The 23,223-nt window shown below is 39.3% G+C and overlaps 1 protein-coding gene across 2 annotated transcripts in view; it reads left to right on the top strand.

The window, feature by feature from the left end:
- Window positions 1-23,223, top strand: part of HSPA12A (heat shock protein family A (Hsp70) member 12A) — a 51,518-nt gene that overhangs the window by 4,932 nt on the left and 23,363 nt on the right. Inside the window, exons 2-7 of one of the 2 annotated variants that reach the window (XM_064431421.1) lie at window positions 6,862-7,014; window positions 8,791-8,876; window positions 10,724-10,848; window positions 17,047-17,233; window positions 18,076-18,180; window positions 20,026-20,142. In XM_064431421.1, the coding sequence (XP_064287491.1) occupies window positions 6,999-7,014; window positions 8,791-8,876; window positions 10,724-10,848; window positions 17,047-17,233; window positions 18,076-18,180; window positions 20,026-20,142 (636 nt within the window). In that variant the 5' untranslated portion in view covers window positions 6,862-6,998. Of the gene's footprint in view, window positions 1-6,861; window positions 7,015-8,790; window positions 8,877-10,720; window positions 10,849-17,046; window positions 17,234-18,075; window positions 18,181-20,025; window positions 20,143-23,223 lie in introns of both variants that reach the window. The other variant, XM_064431420.1, reaches the window with a different exon arrangement.

Genomic DNA, 23,223 nt, shown 5'->3' with positions numbered 1-23,223 from the left:
TGAGGACTCTTGATTGCTTCTCCATGATTAAAAAAGATCACAATACCTGTGGTTACACTGGACTAGCTGGCAACTAGTCCCATTCCCTGATGGCAAACAGATCCAACAAATTTAACATCTATCTCAAGTTTCCATGGATACCTGAGTAGAGCACTCGCAGTAATCAGAACGGCAGGGCATGCCACTTACAAAAGCTTTCAGTATTGGCACTATGGAAGTGGTGCACTCAAAAATCAACCTTTTGTAGGAGCTCTCTTGCTTACTCAGCTACGCTCCTGTTAGGGTTTTAGCCACAGGAGCTCCTTTGAAGGTTGTGCCAGGGGCTTGTCACCGTGACAGTATAAATCTGCAGTTGGTTTTCTGGCTGGTCACTGTGGTCTCTGTGCATGCACTGTCATGGCACTTGGACGTAACCCTGGTGGGTGTTAGCATAAAAACCTCTGCAAGTGGATTTTGCTTGGTGACCCCATGATTTTGTGATCTGCTGTATAAATACTAATCAGGTAATTTCTTCTTATCAGGTATTATTTCTTTCAGCTTTTCTTTAAGCCTGGTAACTGTGTTTTCGAGACCAAAAATAAAGAAAATCTGGTTTTTGATGTAGCAATGAAATATTGCTCAGAAGATAAATCAATAGCCATAGACTGTGGTTTCATAGATGACTTTGCTAATGACTTTTCAAATGTGATACCTACATTTGATGTTTTGTCACAGTTACTATTCTTTTATTTTTCCATCCTTGAACAAAATAGGGTTTAATAGCCTTGAAGAATATGGAGGGATTTATATACAGCATCACTCATGCTGACTGCTATAAGTAATGGCTATTCTAGTTTGGCTTTTCTTTTTATCCTGCCCCATGGTTATCCTTTTTTTTTCCCCTTTGAATTGATGAGAGGGGTTGGTTTTCTCTTGTCAAGACTCTGTAAATGTGTGAATCATGTTAAGCCTTCCAGAAGATTGTCAAAATGAAGACAAACATATTCAAATTTTTTTCCCAATTCATGTTTTAAGAAAAAGGTGTCACTACATTCATCCAGCTTGATGCATTGCAAGATGCTGTTTGAATCTAGGAATGCTTGAAAACTAAATAACCTTTTTGCCTTCTAAGTAAACAAATGCTCTTATAATAAAAGTGTTCTTATTCCTGTGTGCTGGATGCACAGTCTGAAAAGATGAACAGTGATTCTTTGAATGTCTTGATTGAGAAAAGTAGGATTGCATTCTTTTCAGGGTACAATTGCATCTTGGCATGGTTCTTAAATAGAAACTTGTAGTAAAACATGTTTATAACTGTAATATTTTGATCTTGTTTTTTAAAAAGGAAAAGCAGTGAACCAGTCCAGTTGAGCTGGGAAATGGTGTTTTTCTCAAAGAGAGTGATTAACATCACAAATGTTCTGGTTTTGGGTGTGATCCTAGGAATTAGAGCACAATCTTAGTAGTGCCATTCCTGACAACCTTGCAGTGAGCCAAGTAGAGGAGGTAGGTGAGGACAGACATGACGATGAAGGAGAAACATCAGGAAGCCTTTTCCAGGAAGGTTCTTTTCACCTAAGTTCTGTACATCTTGTGGTTTTGTTTTCTGTTCCTTATGTGTTCCTGGAAGCAGCAAGGGAGGAGGTGAGAGGTACAGGAAGAGACAGTGCTTGCTCAGAGGCAAATGGTGCAAGGAAGTGTGGAGGATGCAAGTTCAAAGAAGAGCTTGTTGAAGGAAAAGTTTAATTAGTGTGCACTGAAGGTGTCTCTTACAGAACTGTCAGGGAATATTTAGGGAAATCATGGAGAATTGTCTTTTACCACTCTGTTGTTAACCCACCCTTATCACAACATGTAGCCTGCCTTTTGCAGCAGGTAAAGCAGGATTGGAGTTGTGTCTCCTGGCAGTAGTGCATGGCTGTGGAAGAGCTGGGATGTGGGAAGAGAGGGATCCCTGCAGGGCACTGATGGTGAGTTCCCCCCACCCCAGGCTCAGGGGCATGAGCAGGTTCGAGCACACTGGGATCCCATCAGGGCGTGGGGAAGGGAATGGGAGGGAAAAAGGAGCTGGCTGATCACAGAAGCTGCAAAATCTCAGGTCATTCCAGGTGGAGCTGGATTTGAGACCTTGCAGTGTAGATGGTTGAGTTGAAGGCAGCTTAAGGGCAGATTTATCTGTTGGTGAGGACCTGCTGGGGCATTACACACCCAGTGTGTGGGATTGCTCAGCTTTAGTCCATCTTACCAAGCATTAGGGAGGTCAGGTCACTTGTAGGTAAAGTAGTTTAGCCTATGTCCTCTCAAATAGAGGAGAAGTGAACATAGCCCATGTGGCATTTTCAGAAGGTTATTGTGAGTTCTTGCGTGTTTCTTTCATTTCAAATTAAGTTCACAGAAAATTGGTGGCATCTTTTGGTCTCCATTTGCAGCTGAGGCTCAGGAAAATGAATATTGTCCACAGAGTGATGGGATGAAACTGGGGTTGATTTTTGATACTCTTAACTTAATGGCAAAATCTTAAAATTACCTTAGAAAGCATTCATAGTGTAGTAAAAATGTAATTCCTCTAGTCAAAGCACGATTGTGGTGGAAGACAGTATAAAAGCAATACATGGAAAAGGTCAAAGTTATAATGAAAAACATGTCTTATTTTTAGAATTCTGTGCAAAGTATTGGGAGATTTTTAATTTTTTTTTAAACTTAGGAAATCCTTGTGCTCTAATTGGTATCAGTGCAGTGAATTCCAGTTCTTTGAGGGACCAGATATGATGAAAGGGTATCAGGAAACTTGGATTTGTATCAGAGATTAGCTGTGGCTGTATTCATGGAAGAGAAGTGCATTGCAGTCTTCAGCAAACCAGCTGGATGCCTACTGGCATTTTAAAACAAAGAACTCTAATTCCATTGATGGTCATAACAGTGGTGCCATTGGTTTCAGTAGGAACAGAAGGTTCTTACTTCTGATATGACATATGGGATCTTTTCATTATGCATAAGAATATTTTAAGATTTTTTTATTTGCTTCTCTCCATCTCTTTTTTAATTGTTCTGTAATTATTTTAAAAGGCCATCTTTGTATTTGCAGTAAATGCTCTAGGTTGTCACGTTACATTTGGAAGTTCTGACATTTTGTGCTTAATGCAAAGGAAAATCTCAGCAATAGGAAAAGCTGAATAAGGTTTTCTTCATCAGTGCAGCAGTTGCCAGCTAACAGCAGTATAGTAAACCCTTATTTTCTTGTGCTAACATCATTAGGAAGGTTTGCTTGGGTCAAAATTATTTTGATGTTCAAAAGGTTATAATATTTTGAATGAAAAAAATGGGTTTATTCCATTCTTTTGTTACCTGATAGCTAATCTATACCCATGTTTGGTTCAGTACATCCTTATTTTTCCCTTTTTTCCCCCTTCTTTTTTCCTAAATTTTAAATCCAGTTGTAGTGCCTGAATGGGAAATAAAGAATTTGGCTAAGATTTTGGCATTACCAGCAACCTGACTGAGAGCAGAGCAGTGTGTATACACATAGCAGCAGTCACCTTTTCCACATGCTGGATGGCTGGAAATTCCAGACAAATGGCCTTGAGATACTTGCAGGTGTTTGATTTGTGACATGTTCAGTGTGTTCATGGTGAATTCAGTTAACATGGATTTATTGGAGCCACAAAGATCAGCTGCAATAGTGACATTTTTAGTAGGTCTAATGCATCCCAACTTCCCCTGTGCACCTGGTTCAGCAGGCTACAAATAGCTGAGTGCTGGGATGATTTGGCTTTTGGAGCACTGTGTGTGCATTACACAAATCAAAAAGAGTTATTGCAGCTTGCCTTTTGAGCCAGGGTGGTGTCCTGCAGCCACTCTCAGCTGGGAGTTTGGGAGAGCCTGGAAAAGGCTGTGCTGGGACCCACTGGTGTCTTTATTGTGAAAACACTTACTGGAATACTGGAACTGTGATCTGAAATGGGGAATGATATTGATCCTGTTGTTGATTCAGAAAATTGTGGGAAGAGTTTGTGTTGGGTTTGTGGCCACTCTGTCAGGATGAAAATATAAATTGACTTGTGTTGATTGGGATGTAACACACACTGGTGTTCAGGCATGTTCTTACAGAGGTAATATCACAGTGATGCTCCTTTGCTTTGATTTGTGAAACAGCTGTAGGAGAGAGATCCAGTCACATGGGAGTGAGGTCTGAGAAGATTTGGAAAGTGCAGCTTCTCTGGTGAAGCCTTTGCTTTTGTAGTCATCGCTCTAAAGTAGTGCAGAATGTGCCTGAAATGGTTTCTGATGATAGACATGGGGCTTGCATCCTTATTTCTTCTTTTTTAAAAAGTCATTTCGCTTCCATACACAGAACTGGTGACATGAGGCACATTCAGAAATGCCCCCCCTTCCCTGGTGTGACAGCATTTCTGGGCATTATGCTGCACAGCCCCACACCCTGATTCCCAGGTTCCTGATTTACTTGTCCTGTAAAATTCTACCTGGTGACAAAGCCCACTTTAGCTTATCCATTGTTTATGGCACCTGGGTTAGACAGAATCCACTGCTCTGGCATCTGCTCCACTGGGGAGATGAACAAGGTCCATAATATGTGAAGCAGAAAATTTTACTGACGCCTTATGTAGCTGAATTACATACAGATGAAAAGTTGAACAGAAAAGAGAAGATTTTATGTGGCTGCTGAATTTTTTTGTTTTGTTTGAGTACCACCTTAGTGGCTTGTGGCTGGGAGGTCCAGCAGTCACCCTTCTTTGGCTGCTGGCTTGAAACTGATTATCTGGGACTGTATTGGTCCATGTCTGGCTGTTTTGGTAGTTCCCTAAAGTTCATTCATCCAGTCCTGAATAGGAATGTGTGGCAGGAGCTCTCAAAAATTCAGAATAGACTGATGGCCTTCCAGCTGCCATTAACTGATCTTTCTAATTAAATAATAATGAGCTTCGTCCTGCTCTCCAGATCTATCAGAAAGTCACATTCAGCTGAACACAGAATCAGTGAAATATCCACACTGCATCAGCAAAGTTTTTATAAATGTTGTGGACTTTGCTTTTAGTCTGCATTCTTTGACACTTAAAGGTTAATCCTTCATTGCATTTTGTCAAAACTTACAACGTTGCTGATCATTTACTGAAAAACAGAAAGAGCTAAACAGATTAGGCATTGCAGGAAACCACAGAAAATAAACTCCTGCATCTGTTTAGATGAAAAGAAGAATTAATTTAAATTAAGTCTGCTAAACAGCAATTGGAGCTAATGTGATAATGGACGTGATTTCATTATTAATACAATATATTCTGATCTCATAAGTTTACTAATTCTGTAATGGTTTGGGAATCTGCCTGGAAGTGCGAGCCTTCTCTGTTTTCCCTTCAACTTCTGACCTTAGAAATGTACAAGGTGTTCTTTGGCAATTGCTTAGGTTAGGACTAAAGTCAGAAATCTTAATGTGTGTGTTCAAATTTAGTCTATATACATTTGTTGAAATTTCCCAAACCATGTTCCAAGTTAACATTCATATCAGAAGTAAACATAAGAATTTTTATTGAAGAAGTTTGCATCATATTTAGAAAAAAGATTATTTTAAATACTGGTTTGTTTGAGGACTTATTTAATTTGGATCCTAAATCAGATTCCTTAGTTTAATTTGGTGTGTAAATTGGCAAGAATTTAAGTGTTTATTTAGTGCATACTGTTTAGCTGTGTTTTTGTCATAGCATGTAGTTTGACAGAGATAAAGATCCTTAGTAAACATGGAGATAAAGCTGGAACTTGAGCTATGTAGAACATGACTTGATTATGTTTTTTTGTTGCAGAAGCCATAATAAGTCATTCTGATTCTAAGAACTGTTCCAAATGCCCTGATCCTATCCAGGCATCAATGTTCAGTTTCGTGTTTGCAAATCAGGTTCTTTGGAACCCTTTTCCATTCTCTGGTTTGGAACAGATGCTTTTGTTTCTGTCAGATCAACCAATCACAGTGCTTTAAGAGATAAGGGATTTTTAAATATCCTGGAATATCCATGCATTTATTGCTCTTCAGAACACAGCTGTAAAAAATGTTACACATGCACATTTTTTTCACCATGGAAACACTAACTCAACAAAATATGAAAGCCCCCACGTAGACAAATATATTTTAACACCTCACAGTTCAGATGGGATAGATAGTATAATGTTACAAATATCCTATTTTCATTTGCTTTTAAAAGTCATTTCACTACTTGTTGAGAAGTTTTGGCATTAGATTCAGGATGCATTGCAGAATTATTTTATTTAGCTGGGTATTTGCAGGCGGAGCTGTGAATGCAGTGCAGAATGGTCATGGGTTTGGAAGAGTCTTTTTTATTAATTGGCTTGAATCAATTCTTGGTAGGACACCACCCAAGTTAGTGGTTTCATTGGCTGGATGTCAGTATTGCTCTGGATATTTATTCACTGCTCTCTGAGATACGAAAATGTGTGTCCTGTCACAGAGAATTTTCTGAGTTGCACACAGAGCTATAAATAACTTCTCAAGGCTGATAGCTGAAGACAGGTTGGAAAATGCATCTTAGAAACACAGAATAGCTTGGGGGTTGGAAAGGACCTTGGAGATCATCTTGTTTCAATGCCCTGAAATGGGCAGGGACACCTTCCACTGGACCAGGTTGCTCCAAGCCCTGTCCAGCCTGGCTTTGAGCACTTGCAGGGATGGGGCAGCCACAGCTTCTCTGGACAGCCTGTGCCAGTGCATCTCCACTGTCACAGTAAAGAATTTCACCCCGATGTCTAAATGTCTAAATGATGTCCTGATGGAAATCTACCCTTGTTCATTTTAAAGCCCTTACCCTTTGTCCTGTCTTAGCTGCCCCTGTAAAACATCCCTTTCTGACTCTTTTGTAGGCCCCCTTTAGATACTGGAAGGTGCTCTAAGGTCTCCCTGGAGCCTTCTCTCCCAGCCTGCCTGCACAGCAGAGCTGCTCCAGCCCTGTGTTCATCTCTGTGGCCTCCTCTGGACCTGCCCCAGCCATCTCTGAAACATGAGTGCCGAAACAGGTAACCATAAGAATTAGTGGCAGAGTGAATCACTGAAAACACATGGTTTGATGTCTGCATTTTGTGCTTCAAATCAGCATCCTAAGTGTGGGTAAAGTGCAGGTTTCCAAAGATGTTGAGTCAGTGTTGCAATGTCCTGGTCTGCTCAGGAAGTATGGTGCAGGTCCAGCCAGGAATTACAGCAGGATGCAAGGAATATATTTAGTTGGTAATTTAATTTTTTTTTCCTGTGTGGAGATACTGTTCTTCAATTCTAAAATAAATACCATGTTTCTGGTGCAAAAATTAAGAGGTAAAAATGGCACAAAGGAGGCTGATAACAGCATCTGTTCCAAAGATGTCTTAATGAACCGAGCAGATTCTGTGCTTGTCGCATTTGGCCTGTGACTTTTTGTACTTCACTGCAAGAGGAGTAACTTAATATATTCCTGAAGAACTTGTGTAGAAAATGCAAATACTGTGCTTCTGCACATGCTTCTGAAGATCAGGCTGAATATGCATGTTATAGCTGCAAGAAATAAATGAAGTTTCAAGAGCAATATTAAGATTTAGAGGAAGATGTTTTTCCCTGCAGTTGAATTATCTCATACTTGCCCACTGCAGGGTTTTTGAATCTTCCCTGGGAAACAAGACATATTTGATTACTCTTCTTCCCTGCATGATCATGAGGTCTTGGAGAGCAGCTCCAGTGTCATCTTAGAGAGTGATGCTCTGAATTGTCAGTTGTGTCTAGGAATTACATGCTATAAATAAATGCTTGTGATGCATCCAAGTAGGTGATAAAAATGCATTGAAATGTATGACTTATTATTTAATTATTATTATTAATGTTCAGAGGCCTATTACATCATTCTGCTGTACATCTAATTATAGCTTGTATTCTGTGGAAAATAATTCAGTAAGCTTTTAGGGCTTAATTTGGAGAAGAGGGGTATGAGCATGGACAGGGTGTGTGGTACCTTTTCTACATTCTATTTTGATAAACTATTGCATTCTTCATTGGAGTACAGATAATATATAAATCCATCTAAGCCATCACTGCTTAATTTAAGTAATTTCATTTTCTATCATCAACAATTTAAATAAAATAATGAAAAATAAAATTAGTGCATTACAGTATTTGTCACTAATTTGGTCTGTGCCTTTAAATGAAGTTTTGGTATTGTATGCCGGGTAGAAATATTTCTTTGATGACTTGTTAATAATGCTTTCCTTTTTCCCAGCTGGATTCTGTCCTGCAGTAGTATTAACAGCTGCAGGATGTTCCAATGCAGAGTGTAGTGAAGGATAAAAACAGAGACAGCATTGGGAAAGTTTCAGAATAAAGGCTCAGGATGGACGAATTTCAGCTTACTCTTCCTGCTTTCTCCAGTTGCTCTCAACTCCTTTTTCTTCTAAATAGATCTGTCCTTTTGGATCTCACAGCTTGTGTTGAGTTTCTGCATTCATACATTCAAATCCTAGGTAGTGTGTGGTGCTCAAGCTGCTTGTACCAACTATGGTTTTTGAATATGTTTAGGAAGACTTTTAAGATTGTACATGACAATGTAATAAAAGGATGTTAATAGTCATGAAGGTCAGACGTTTTAAAATCTAAACAGCAGTTGTGTCTTAGCATGTTTTAAAGGCAAAACATGTTTTAGATGGCAGCTGTGGAACTGGCTTTGTGTTTTAGCAGATTCTTTACAACTGGAAAACAGTTTAGCAGTGTGCAAAGTAACTGTTGTATTCGCTCATTCTGCTGGCTGACACTGATGGGTGTTTGTTTCCCTTTAGATGCAGTTTCCACATCTGCTTACTCATCACCAGCCAAAAGCTTGGGAGACCCTGGAATAACTCCACTGTCTCCATCACACATTGTGGTAAGAAATGCACCCTTAACTTATGCTGCATGCTTACAATGCCTTCTCCTGCCTGTATAGTGGGACATAATTTCTTTAGAATTGTCATTTCCTCCGTACTGATCCCCTCTATGCTATCCATAGTATTAAGTGAGATTTTGGTCACACTGGAGTTCTTGACAGAGCTGTGATTCCTTTCATTTGGCTTCTGGTTTTGCTGTTTTTCATTTGCTAAACTCATAGACTTGCACCTACATATTTTTATATCAAACACTTCTTGATCCTGAGGGTTCCCCAGGTCTGTCCCTGTCTTTATCACTGATTTGTTTGGGCAGCCCTTGAAAAGTCTTCTTTTCAGAAAAAAAGAAAGATCTATATGGTACTCAACAGTAACACCCAAATTCTAAGAGAAAATAATCTGCTGTGAGAGAGAGAGAGGTAGAAGCTCAAAATAGAAGTAACTGGTTTTATTTCTTAAGGAAAATAGCTGCTTCTGTAAGCTTTTTGAACCAAGACCGTGTCCCTATAGGTAGTGTGTTTTAATCTCTTGTACATCATGCTAATTTTGTTGACAAACTCCTATTAAAACTCCCACCCTTTTTTAAGATTACCTGTATGATTGTAACGCAGTACATGCACAATGTATTTCATGTTATTGCAAGGGGTTGGGTTCAGAACACATTTTTATCCTTGCAGCCTATGGTGGAACACTGCCTGAGCTTTCTGATTCCAGTTCAGAATTGTGCAAAAACTCATCTTCAGGATTTCCAGTGCTCTCTCCCATAGTTTTTGGCTCTTACTCCCTTCTTTCTCTACATACTCTTGAAATTCCTCTTTTACTTCTGTCATACTGATGAATTACATCATATTTCAGTTAGATTTGCTCCTTAAACTCTTTGAGGAAGACATTGTCCTGGTTGAAAAACTTTTATTAGGAGAATCCAAACAAATCTTTTATGATTGGAGACCAAAACTTGTTGCTCTTGTTTCTCCATTTCAAGTAGAAGGTGTGTGGAGTGATCTTGGAAAATGTAGGGGTACAACAGGAATGTGCAGGAAGTGGGAGGTGTGGAATTAACAGAGATCTGTGGTGGAACACTGCCCATAGAGGGAGGCCATGTGGCAGCTGGTCTGTGAAAGGTAACATCAGTTGCTTCCAAGTGTTTCTGGGAGTCCAGGCTGAGCAGCCCTGCTGGATTTAGGGCAACAAGGCTGGTGAAGGGTCTGGAGCATATTGCCCTTGACTGTGCTTTTCAGGGGTTGCAGGATTACAGGTAAAAGGCAGGGATAAAGATCCAAATTCATCACGAGCAGCTGAACAGCTTCCCACATTCCAGCACAGGCAGGAGGAGTGCAGCATGGAGTGCTGGCTAAACAGGTGTTATATAAATTCTTCTTTATAATGTGTGATATAAAGCTTAGGTTTGTCTCCATTATTTCTGAATGGTATTACTATTTCATGTTCATACTTATGATATAGTTAACTCCCAAAACCACGAAGTAGGTCCCAAATATATCACATTGATGGACAAATTCTTCAGTTGATCAGTTTAAGAAAAACAACCAAACCAGCCCCAAAACCATAAGTTTTAAAATACAGGATAAGAAGTATTCCAGAAACTAGTATGAAGGAAGCTTTGTATAGAAAATTACCTATAAAAGGTTGTAGCATTCATGTTTAGTCATGTATTTAATTTCCAATTCCATTGGAATGTGCAGCTTTCTGCTATCAACTTCAGTCACAAGGGCAAATCTAGGGAAATCCTCATTTTCACTGAAGAGATATGCTGGTCTTGCAGAGCAGAACTTGTGACAGGTTACAATGATTCTGATAAGTGATCTGTTTTGCTTCTGCTGTTTAACAGAAGGACTCTGATGCAGACGAGGCTGTAGAACAGTTATTTCTTGTTGTTGTGGCTATTGATTTTGGCACAACATCCAGTGGCTACGCCTACAGCTTCACCAAGGAGCCAGAATGTATTCATGTGATGAGGTAAGGGCTGCAATGCAGCATTTGGTTTGTGACTCTGATAACATGGGTTGCCTGCAGTAGCCATAGATATTTCCTGCAGGAGCCTGAAGTGTCTGGATTTGTCTGGCATTACCACAGTGTGCAGATTTCTCATGGTTATGACTTTGTTGCATCTTATTGTATTCTGATTTGCTTTAGTAGTCCATGGGAGCACATCCCCTTTCTTACATTGCTGAGTTTACAAGATGACAGAGTAGAAGGAGAAATTTGAGTATTCAGAATTGTTCAGGGAGCAGAGTTAATAAGTAAATCAGGATGCCCTTATCTCAGACACTGATTTTCTAAAGGTCATGGCATCCAGGAGTCCATCCCCTGGAATCACACTGGGTATAGCTGGATATACAACTCCTGGTTACTTGCACTGGGAGTTCCTTTGGCTGATGTAAGCTTTGTGGTATTAAATCTGAATCAAATCTATGATTATGATCCATTGATACTGGGAAATAAGGAATCAAAAGGCATGAATGTGAACATGAAGGTTTGATGTGAAATCTGTCTGTGTTATATGTATGTAAAGGACAGACTTTTGATGCTGTTAGGGAGTTTTTAATTTTTTAATTTCTTGATTAAATCGGCACAATACAACTCTATGCAATTAAAAATGCAAAAACTGTTATGGCAGTTACCTGAGATATTTGTCCTACAAACTATAATATTTTATAGTATTTGTTAAAAAGTTATTTATAACTTAAAAACTTAATTAAAATATTTAATTCTTATTATAGTATATTTTAAATGACTATATTGTAATGAGAGCAAGATATAGATAATTTTAGACATAAAAAGTATATGTATAAGGATATATAAGGATATGTAAGGATATATAGATATATATATATGAAAAGCTCAACCACAGATGTTCTTCTAAACAATGCTGCCATTGCAGAAGTAGGTACTGTGCTGTAATGCTGAGAACAAAAGGTCAAAAAGCCTAATTTGCTGCAGTCCAGTGTGATATACTGCATTTTTTCTAAGCAGAGGTGGTAGCTGAATGCAGCTCCCTAAATCTCAGCAGACACTATTGATTGTGCAGTCAGCCTGCATAGTTGGTTTGTGTATGGCTGCAAACTAATGCAGCTGAGGGACTTAAAGTACTGTCTAAAGGAAAGTAAATTTAGAAATGGTATTCTGCCATCCAGTTGCAAAGATAACTACCATTTGCAGGATGGACAAGTAATGCTTTCCAGGTCTTTTCTGCACCTCTTGTTCTCTGGGCAGCACAGGAAGGTGCACAAGGCTGCAGTCAAAGGACACACCCTGTGTTGCTGCCTCAGACAGCTCTCAGGGTGGGCAGGCTGGAACTCATGTTTATCAGCTCCTGTTCTCTTTGGCAGCACGTAATTAATTAAAGTTCTTAAAGAAATTGGATGGAATGAGGGAAAACATCTCTGAAGCTGTATCTGAGCAAGCCTGAATTGTGTTTAGAGCAACTCTGTGTTCATGTAAACACTGGATATTTTACTGTGTGGAATCACTGCTGTTTCTGGGGAAGTCCTTGAGGTGCCTTAGACCTAAGTTTTATCTTAGGACCTGGTTTTGCTGCTGGATTCACAATGTGGATTCGATTCTCCTTCCCTGGGGAAATCCCTTCTCCTTACCAGACTTCCTGCTGTCAGTCACTGGGACATTGAAATCCAGGTGCTGATTCCAAATTTCAGCTGACATTTTGCTACTTGTGGGTCAAAACATGACATTTTCCTCCTTATGCAGCAATGGCAGCATGACCGTGATTTCAGAGCTATGTAGCTGTGATAGGAGATACTGGAATTGAAAGAAATTAAATAAATTACTTCATGTGCTCCCAACCAGAGGGGAAGAACTTTTTTTTCTTGAGGGGGTGTATTCATTTTTCCAACAGGTGTTTCAAACAATGGTAAACATTTTAATACCAATAATTATTTTAATTTTTAAAAATACATATTTCTGTCTGGGAAGCATTTTGGCAAGATGTAATTGAAATGGACTTAGAAAATAATATATGTCATATTTATATATTAATGCTCACGAAATCATGAAATTCAGTCAGAAGAATGCTTTATTTATTAAGGTAAGTCTGCAGTAGTTCAGAAGCTATTAAGGGCTGTATATAATGAGGCTTACATGTAGGATAACTTACAAATATTTCAGCAGAGTAAATGTAGCTTCCTGCCGGCACTCGAGAATGTTTACATTAAAATAAAGCATACCAGTGATGCATGGTCCTCTCTACTTCCTAACATTTTTTCCACCTTCCCTCCTTAGTGTTGATTCTTTCCAGATACTTAGATTTCTGACTGCCTTTTAACAAAGCTGCTTTTTTGTAAAAGGGTAAGATGGGTTTATTTAGAAGGTCCTACTTTGGAAAGGAGAGAACACACAAGGCTTTAGCTCCAGGTTTGAGTGTAGTGCCAGCAGTGCCATGATTCTTGTTGTGTAATTAGGAGGTAAGAAAGTAATTTTTGACTGTGTGTTTATTTGCTGTGATGCCCAAACCAAAAAAAAAAAAAAGTTTATAGGCATTGACTGAACAAAGTTCTTTAAGTGTATATTTATCTTTAAATGTATGAGTGGCCTCACTCATCTCGGCATGTTTGGAGTTGGGTGTGGGTTTGTAAATGTTCAGTGAATGACTTCACTTTGATTGCAAAACATTGGTTACTGTTTTATCAGTTTTAGGTAGTACTGACAACTCTTGATAGTTGCCCCCAGCTTCTGTTACAGGTAGCTGTGGTTCAGGCTCTTTCTGCAGAGGGAGTGTGTTACGGTGAGTGCTGTTTGCAGCATAACTTGAGACTGGAGGAAAGGCATCAGAGCTGCCTGGCCATGAGCTCAGCACTTCAGTGAGCAGGGCAGTGCCAGAGCCACATGGAAAATTTGCTGCTGTAGAACGAGTTAATAACAGCTCATTTGGAGGGAATACGTGAGATATTACACAGTTCTGAAAAACTCCTCTTGAGTTATATGCACATACATGAAGTTACAGATGTTTTGGCTACTGGCTAGATAGCTGAATGGGAGTATTTCACAGATGGAGAATAAATGAAAAAATGCATGTGGCTATGAAACAAATGACATCTGTCTTTGGAAGGAGGGAGAATGTGGTCTCTTTCAGTGCAACTTCAGGTTTTTTCCCCCCTCTTTCCTGTTTGATTATTGGGAGTCACACACCTGCCTTTTTTCTGCCTACACACTGCTGGTGGCATTCAGCTGCGTTTTGATGACCCCAGTGTTTCATTTCCTTGGCTTTGGTGCTGCAGCTCTGGATCAAATTCTCATCACTCTGCACAAGTCCCTCTTTGGTCTGTCTTAGCCAGATTGAAGTGCAAGTAAAGGCATTTCTCTAACCTTCTTGTAACCTCGTGCTTCTTTCCTCACTGACTCTCTTGCCTCTATTTTCACTTCTAGTATACAGTTAGATGTCTGTGGCTGTAAACAGGTCTATGTTGTTTATATTTCTGTTCAGATATCAGCCTGGGAACTCTCATGTCTGCATTTGAAAGAATCTACCTTGGTTCACTTTGAATAGTTTTTTAACTGTGATTCTGCACTGCAGAAATATCCCCCACATGTATTTAGAGCAATTTTAGCTTGTATAGGTTTATGCTTTTGATAGGCATTTCCTTTTTCTTTTTATCGTTATTTCGCCTGTATTGGTACCATGAAGAAAACTGCAAATTAAAGCATTGCAGTCCTAGTCCTACTGGCTGAAATCCTCCTGTAACTGGAGTGAGGCCAGGGTTCCACCTGGCAAGTGTGTTGCAGCCAGGAGTTACCATTCCCATGCTTTTGCATCTGCTTCTCTCTAGAAAAACATCACACAGGAGTACTTCTAAATCTCTGATTGCAAATGGTAGAGTCATGCTTCCCCTTCTCTTTCCTTGCTGTTCTTTCTGTGACTGAACAATAATACAAGCTGAGGGCTTTAGAAGGTGCTGAGCAATTACCGTGTCCAGTTTCCATCAGAAACTCATCAGGAAGCAAACATCCAATTCTCCAGGTGGCTTTGAAAATTCCATCCCGCGGCATTGAACGTAAATTTGTCTTCATTTAAACTGCACCTTAAGAGTGCTTGTTCTGGAAAGAGAAAATGTGCCTGGCCATAATGAAAAACAAAGAGGCATTGTTATTAGCCACAGCCTATTTATGGCATTTCCCACCAGTGACTCAGAATGAATCATTAATGATTCCAAGCAAAAACGATATCAGTCTGTCTCCTCTCTGCTTGCAGCGGGTGTGTGGGATTTAACAATCTGCTGGAATAGCAGTGTTTTCTGTTCATGAGCTGTGAGATCCCAGCTTCTTCGCATTGGAACCATATGTTTGCTGTAACACCTACTCAAAGATTTCGGAGTTGACCAAGTGGATTTCTAGCAGCAGGTTAGAAGAAATGACCTGGGGCACAGTCCTTGCCAGCTGATCATGGCTCAGGGGCCAAGCAGCGGAACTGGGCAGATTTAGGGAAGTTTTTTCAAGTGGATGAATGTGGAAATCATTCCACTCCTCATCATACAGTTTCTGCTTTAGGGCAGTGGAATTGTTCTCTGCACTGAAGGAAGTTCAGATGTGTTATTCTCTGCTGCTTGAGCTAAAAAGAGAGATTTTGCTCTGTTTGATGCAATTGAATGATCTGAAGGGGTCCCAGCCCTTCAGAAAATCCCATTCCTTGTTACTTTACCAAGTACCAACCCCTTAGATTGCAGTTTACCGTGTCAGTTTTCTGCCTTGGTCTGGAGGTCAACTAATGTTCAATGGATTCAACTGTTTCTGAGAGTGAAATGGAAATTATTTTTTCTACATATTCTTCCTATGTCACATGAACAGCTATCACAGAGCAAGGCAGACTTTTTATGCTTCAGAATGAGGGCTTTGGCAAGAGTATGTTCTGAAAGTACGTTTTGCTATCTTTAGCAAAAGCAATTGACGTGTAGTTTAATAATGAATGCAGTTGCCTGTGTGATCTTAACTTGGCTCCTGTTTGAGCTGTGTTATGATTATGTCTGAGAGCATAAACAGATTTTCCACTGATGCCTTTTTAAGAAAATGTTTTCTGGTAAATGTTTGTTTCTCATACAGAAAGTACTTGTATATGGTGGGGAGAGGAACAGTAATGTGAGTTTCTTCCATTCTGCCTTTTTTTTTGTGATGGAGAAGGAATGCTCACAGCTGTTTCTACAACTTTCTACTGTCTGACCTTTTTGTCCTGCCATGCCCCCTTCAGTTCCTGCTGCTGGGTGTTCCCATATTCAGTATTCTTATTTATTTCCTTATTTATTTCCTTATCCGTTCTGTGAAAGCAGCTTTGGGTTTACTGTTGCCTTAATACTTTCATGGGTATCCCCTAAAAATACCTTCACAATCTTGATGAGATAGGATAGTTTTAGTCACAGAAGTATTTAGGTGCCTTTAACATTCTTGGAGGTTGGGGAAATCTGCTTAATTTTTGACATTTTAAAACTTGTGCTGCATTTTGGGTATTTGAAACACAAAATCCATCAATTTCACATGAGTAGAAAGTGCAGTGCAGAGAGCTCAGCATCTGCAGGCATGGATGCCTTCAGAGTTTCAGGTGTCTAGGAAATGAAGCACATGATCAGATGTTGGTTGAACTGGCTTGTCTTGTTTCAGGGAATATTCTGGGACAGAAGTGGGGATTTAATCAACCTCCCCCTGATAATGTTTGATGATTTAAGCAGGTCCCTAAAAAACAGGCAAAATATCCCTTGCAGGTAACCATTCATGAAGTCTGAATCACAATTGGAAAGGCCGTATTTGGGTTTTTATTAGTAGTGTTCTTGGATAATTACTGACTTTTTTTTCCTCTACAGTATTTATTACATGTGTTGGCTTAGGTAGAAATTTTAAGTACAGAACTGTTTCCTTAATTGTGTATGGCTTGCTTCTGGGAACCTGTGTTCTTATCTGAGTGTGATGTATCCTTAAGAATTATACATAATCACAAAAATGTATTGAATTACCTGAAATGAAAATTGCACTACATTTTTTCTTACGTGGGAGTAAAACCACTTGATTTTGGTATTATAAGGTTTGAAATTACTATCTTAGGAGGAAAAAGCAATCTGTGCAATTTGCCACCGCATGACTTTTTCTCATGATACACTTGTTTTTTCCTTGCTCTAACCTTGAGCATCACTTACTGGAGCTGTTTCACTTTTTGGCCAGACGATGGGAAGGTGGAGATCCAGGTGTTTCCAACCAGAAGACCCCAACCACTATCCTCCTAACACCTGAGAGAAAGTTCCATAGCTTTGGCTATGCAGCAAGAGACTTCTACCATGACTTGGATCCCACTGAATCAAAGCACTGGTTGTATTTTGAGAAGTTTAAGATGAAGCTGCATACCACTGGTGTAAGTAACACCCAAACTCTGTTTGCTACTCAGGTTGTTTTCCTCTGAACACTACTAAATTTTTGTCAGCTGGAAGGGAAGCATCTCTATGTTTGGAGAGTAAATTGAGTAAATTAAACTCTTCAGTTAGCATTATGATTCCTTTTGTTTCTCACTGCATGTGGCAGCTGTATCTTGCCAGCCTTCCTTATAGATCTTAAAAGTTCAGTATCTGCTTTGCTTAGATCTTCATGTGCTGTCTGGGGAGTCTGCATGAGGTTGGTTTGTTCAGTAAATCTGGTCAGCAGAAATGGGATGTAAGAGCCAGACTGAGCTCTAGAGCAGCCAAGCAAATCCACCCAGAATTCATTGCCAGAATTGCAAGTGCCAGTAGGGCTGTTAATTTGACATTATTCCTACTGATTGTGTTTTTGTCTTTAATCCATTTTAGAGCTTTGGGAATTAGCCAGTACTTTCTGTTTTGAGGTGTTTTCTGATTTCATCTGTTGGTGGGAAACCAAAAATCTGTACTTTTAACTTGAATTAAATATCTTGCATGTGCAACTTCATTGCAGTTATTTACAGTTATAGCTATTGCAGTTGTTTAATATTTAGTCCATATTTCTTTCTCTGCCTGCAGTTATTTGTAGGTGTGGTAAGTGTTTAAAAACAAAGTCTAAAATAAGCAGCAAAGTGTCATGCTCCAGGAAATTCAAGTGATGAGTTAAATCCTCTTCAGAATAGTTCTGTCACTTTTTCCTAATCAGGTGAATAATGAAGAGTTCACTGTCCTCAAGCAGTGGGAATTAATTTGATGTTTGCCTTTTTCCTTTAATAACTTCCAGTTATTTTCTTTCATGTAGAATCTTACCATGGAGACAGACCTGACAGCTGCAAATGGCAAAAAAGTCAAAGCACTTGAGATATTTGCTTATGCTCTGCAGTTCTTTAAGGAACAGGCATTAAAGGTGGGGTAATGCTTCCTTATCAAGATTTTCTGTATTTATAACTAGTATAAATATGAGCTCAATATTTTTAGCATTGCCAAGCTTTGACCTAAGTTGTATTTGATGTAAACAAAGCAAGGCAGGTGTAGAAACTCTGGGCAGGCTGTGGACTCTGGAGAGCTCACAATAGCCTGAAGTCATTTCCCCTTGCACAGGTCAAGCTTGATTCACTAATAGCATCCCTGTGATGCAGAGTCCTGAATAGCTTTTTACTGGCTTAGGTATTTTCTGCTGTCTTTTTAATGGAAAAAAAATAGGTACATTTGAAAAAAAAAATTAGAAGCTTATTATTTTCCATTTCTGATTTCAAATGTTGCAGTGCTCATTTCTTGCAGTCTTCTTGGATCACAAGATTGTTTTTCTTATTCTCCAATGGAATACATGTCCCCTGTAAACAGGTTTTGAGATGCTAAATCTCATGTAAATAGCCAGTTGTGAGTTAAGTAAACATTGGCTTCCAACGTGCCACTATAATGTCAATGTGAGCAGAGCAATTCCTGGGTCAAATCAGAGTATTCATCCAAGCAAGTGTTGTTTAAAATAGCCTTGTGGTTAAAAGCTAACCTACTTTTTTGAATGGGTTTAATTTATTTTCTCTGAGATGCCAGTCTGTTCCTTATGGCTGCAGAGAAACAATCCTGCCACTACAGCTCAAATGCCTCATCTTGTCAGGGACATTTTTAGCTGTACTTTTTTGGGGTTGGTTGTGGAGTCACAGACTTGGACCTGTGTGTAGACTGGGGATATTCTCAGCAAATATGAATGTTGTATAAAATCCCATATATTTGCTGTGCTGCCTGCGCAGATCTACATCCTTTTCCTGATGTTAATAACTAAATCCCTGGCATTTGTGAGTGAATCCTGGAACTAATTAGACATGCCATGTAAGTGAGCTGTAACTTTGGACTGTACTGTGTCTGTCTGTGGTGCCCTGTGCAGTATAAAGGTGCTACTTTTCCAGCATGGATTTTTGAACTGCAGCATAGCTAAACAAACACAACACCTTGGCTCAGCACATGCAGAAACACTTTTTTTTACATTCTAAAGGCCTGTTGTCCACCTTTCTGAACCTTTCTCTGTTTGGATGGAGATTTAGATAGGACATATGGTAATGACATTTTACTTGGAACCTTGCCCAAAACATGTCAGTATATCACCTAATTTGCAAATGCAGTACAGACTTCCCTGTTTTTTAAGGGGAGAAAAAAAAGGACAATAAAAATACTAAACTAGTCTTGAATGTTTGCTTAAAGCAAAATTTTGAAGGACCAATCAGTCATTTTTTTAGAGGGGTTAACTGTAACTTCCCCCTGTTAACTGCATTATAAAAGTTTGATTTAAAGGTAAATGGTGTATAAAGAAGTCATTGAAAAATCCAGATTGTAAAACATAAATGTTCATAAGTGATACCCCAACTATTTTTTTGTGTATTAATCAAGATGTAAGTGTGAATTCTTCAAGCTAACAGTAAATCCCACACTATGGCTAAGGATGTACATAAATGTGCTATAATATTCTGTAAATTGCTGCTTTTGCAAAAGCCAAATTTTCTACTTTATTTTGAGCAGTAAACTTTTCTCTGGGCCTCCTTGAGAAAGCTTCAACCTTAATCCCACCTTTTGGCACAGTAAAGCATTCTTGGCAGGTTGGAAGTAATTCTGATTTGTAGTATGGATGTAACAGGAAAAAAATTGAAAAGAGGGTTACTGTTATCAGAGCCAGCAGAAAAGAATGTTTTCCTGTAGACACCCATCATTTTACATTCACCTCTATTTTCCTTTTTTTTTTTTTTGGTTTCTTTTTTAGGAGCTCAGTGACCAAGGAGGCTTAGACTTTGAAAACACTGAAGTAAGATGGGTCATTACAGTGCCTGCTATTTGGAAGCAGCCTGCAAAGCAGTTTATGAGACAAGCTGCCTACAAGGTAATATTACAGGCTGAATGTAGAAATGCCCCTTTAAACCCCTAGTTTATAAGCTAAATGATAAAATGTATTTGGGGCAGTTTAGTATAAATACAGTTTGGAAACATTGCAAGAGGAATTAACTCTACCAAGCAATAGCTGTAGGTTGTATGTATTCACCTCTTAAATGCCTTTTTCTTACTATTTACTATTATATATTGGTGTCCCTCACTGCAGACTCTGATATTTTAGTAATCTTGGACAATGTATTCCTGCTGAATCCCGTGCACATGGAACAGATGCAGTTTTGAGACCCTAGGGAAAGTTGAGTTTAAAATACTGGACAGAGTTTTGTTTTGTTACTTTCTTTAGGTCATCACAGACTTTTAAAGTTAAAAAAAAAAAAGGAAAAAGGAGGAAAAGAAAAGAGCCTCCTTGGTGGGACTTTTTTTCCAGTTTCCATTTTCCCACAGTAGGAATGAAAGGACTGTGAACTGGATAGTCTGGATGTAAAATTAAATTCAAATGTTATTTTTGCCAGTAAGAGTTTTATCTGCATTTAATTCTTTCCCCCAACCGCTCCTCAGATATGTACACTTTCCATATGCATGCCTTTATTTCAAATTCAGTTTGTGTCTCTAATACATGAGATGTACACATTCTTCTTTTCATCAGGATATTCATTTTTAGTTTGTTTTTTTTTTTTATTTTTAATTTTTGGTCAGGGACTTGTGTAGCGCATTGGCAGCAGCTATGCAATGCAGAGTTTGTAAAGTACCTTCTAGCACATGAGTTATTTGCAGAGTGCTTCTGGGAAGCACCCAGATTTTTCTAACTCTGTTTCTAATGTTGAGCAACGTTTTTCTTAACAGTCTGTATTGTGGGATTGCTAATGCTAGTGCCAGAAGCAAAACACTCTTAAAGTTCTGATGGAAGGACACGGTTGTAGGTAAATCTGAAACACTAGAGACCCATTCATTATCTCTGTATATTGTTGTCTGCCTGCTGTCTGTGTGCATGTGTGCTCGTGAAGTGGGAGCTGTGTAAGGAGCAGGGCAGGGTGCAGGTAGAACTCTTGGCATTTCTCATTTGTGGCACAATGGAATGTTGTTAATTAGTGTCTGTGTCTGTGGTTGTGTCTGTGGTTGTGTATTTCTATGGGCAAGCTTGACAAACAGCAAGGGCTGACAGGGCTTTTAACTTGGGGTGTGTGATCCACTGCAGGAAAACTCCAGTTTAGGGAAATAATTCATGTTAACTTGATACATGGCTGATTTTTTTCAGAGCAGTGAGGATGAAGAAACAAATGCAGAAAACAGAATTCTGAATTGCCATTCAGTCTTTCAGATTCCTATTGCTGCATCTAAATGTTCATCATGGATGGATCAGAAATTGCAGCTCTTGTTAGCTATTGGAAGATGGAAGCATCTTGAAAATGAGGGGCATCATGTAGAGAAAAGTGTGAAAAGGCAGTGGTAGAAACCTTGTAACAGGAGACACACTGAAGTACAGCCACCAGTCTGAGCTGAGAGTTAACTTGCAGAAAATATTCATGAGCTGTGGAAATCTGCTGAGCAAACCATGTCAAATGAGGTAGCTCCAAGAGAAGTGAAGTACTAAAACAGTTTCAATCACTGTTTCACAGTGTAAAGCCCAGCCTTTCTGGAATGGTTAAGTAGTTGTCTAGGCAAAGCTAATGGAATTAATAAAGTAAAGTAAGAAGTGTTAGAAATCTGCTTCTGTGCTCAACACCCATCAGCTCTTGTGAGCAACCTATGATCTCAGTGCACTTCTGATGTCCCCTCATCTCTGCTTTGCCTTGAACAAAACATTGCTAACCTGGATCTCCTCATCTGCCCAGGGGCTCCTGCATTGTCCCCTTCCAGCTGCTGTGCTGCTTCTCACTGGATGAGTAATCTGCTTGTTCCCTTCAGCTCCCAGCTCTTCCTCTCTCCTTCCATCCAGCCTATCAAAATCCTGCTAACTCTGTCTGCATGACAGCTTTTCCTGTCTTTGCACACTGCTGAGCTTTCATCCAAGCTGTCAGTGATTTTTGCATCTTGGTTATTGCAACATCATTTCCTTGGCTTCAGCAGCTGTAGTCTGGCCTGGTTTGTACCTCTTCAGAATACTGCCCCAAAAGAGTTTTGTAGCCTTGCATTTGACAGGGAATCAGCCCACATTTGACTCCATCTGTGTCATCTCAGACATAAGCTGCATGAACATCTCTATTGCTTCCTTATTTTTCTCTTCTGAAACTCTTTTTAAAATGCTGGGTTTTTTCATGCCTACAAAAATTTGACTGTGATTAACCTTCTTACATGAGAAAACTACTCATTGCTTCTTGCTGTTACTCTGCCTGCCCTATCTGTATCCATCTTTTGTGCTTTTTGTATCCTTAAGAATTTTTATAGCTGAGTTACTACTACCTCTTTGAATCAGGTATTTGTTTGTTCTCTCTGGGGCCTTCTGAGGGACTCAGTCTGGCAGGTTGTAGAGAGTTGCATGTGTCTTTAAAAATTATTTTGCTGAATCAAAATTACTTTATTCCTGAATGACAGTTCACAGATGCTTTTCCCTGTGTCTCTTGTTTAATTCCCATGTGTCCAGAGGTGGCTCTGAGGCTCTGAAACACTTGAGGTCTGGTCAGAACTGGAGAGAGCTCTGTGGCAAGAGCAGAGTGTCAGCTCTGTAGGACCCACTTAACTTTTAAGTTTCTTTTCCCAAACCATGTCTGCTGGGATTAATGTGCATTGCATCAGTGTTCACTACATCCTTAGGAATGACTTTTAGGGTTTATAATAATATTTGCCATTCTCCCCACTAGTAAAATATAAGACATCATAAATAGCATCAACTTTTTTTGTTTCCGTGTTGTTCTGCTTCACATTCTTTGGGCACAGGAAGTGCAGAGCAGAATCTGCAGGCTAGAATTCCTTGAGCATGCTAATAGGAATAAAGTCCTAAAGAAGAGTGTGGAGTGTGGAAGGAATATGTGAATGCAGAAGCTGTGAGATAAGAAAGTAAAACATGGCATAACAAATGCATTCAGGGCAGGGCAAAGTAAAGGGAAGGCTGATGCATTTTCATAAGCTTGTCCAA

The sequence above is a fragment of the Passer domesticus genome, chromosome 8 (genome assembly GCF_036417665.1).
Source record: "Passer domesticus isolate bPasDom1 chromosome 8, bPasDom1.hap1, whole genome shotgun sequence".
NCBI lineage: Eukaryota > Metazoa > Chordata > Aves > Passeriformes > Passeridae > Passer > Passer domesticus.
The sequence above is the reverse complement of the archived record's forward strand: the minus strand, read 5'-3'. Positions and strand labels throughout refer to the sequence as shown.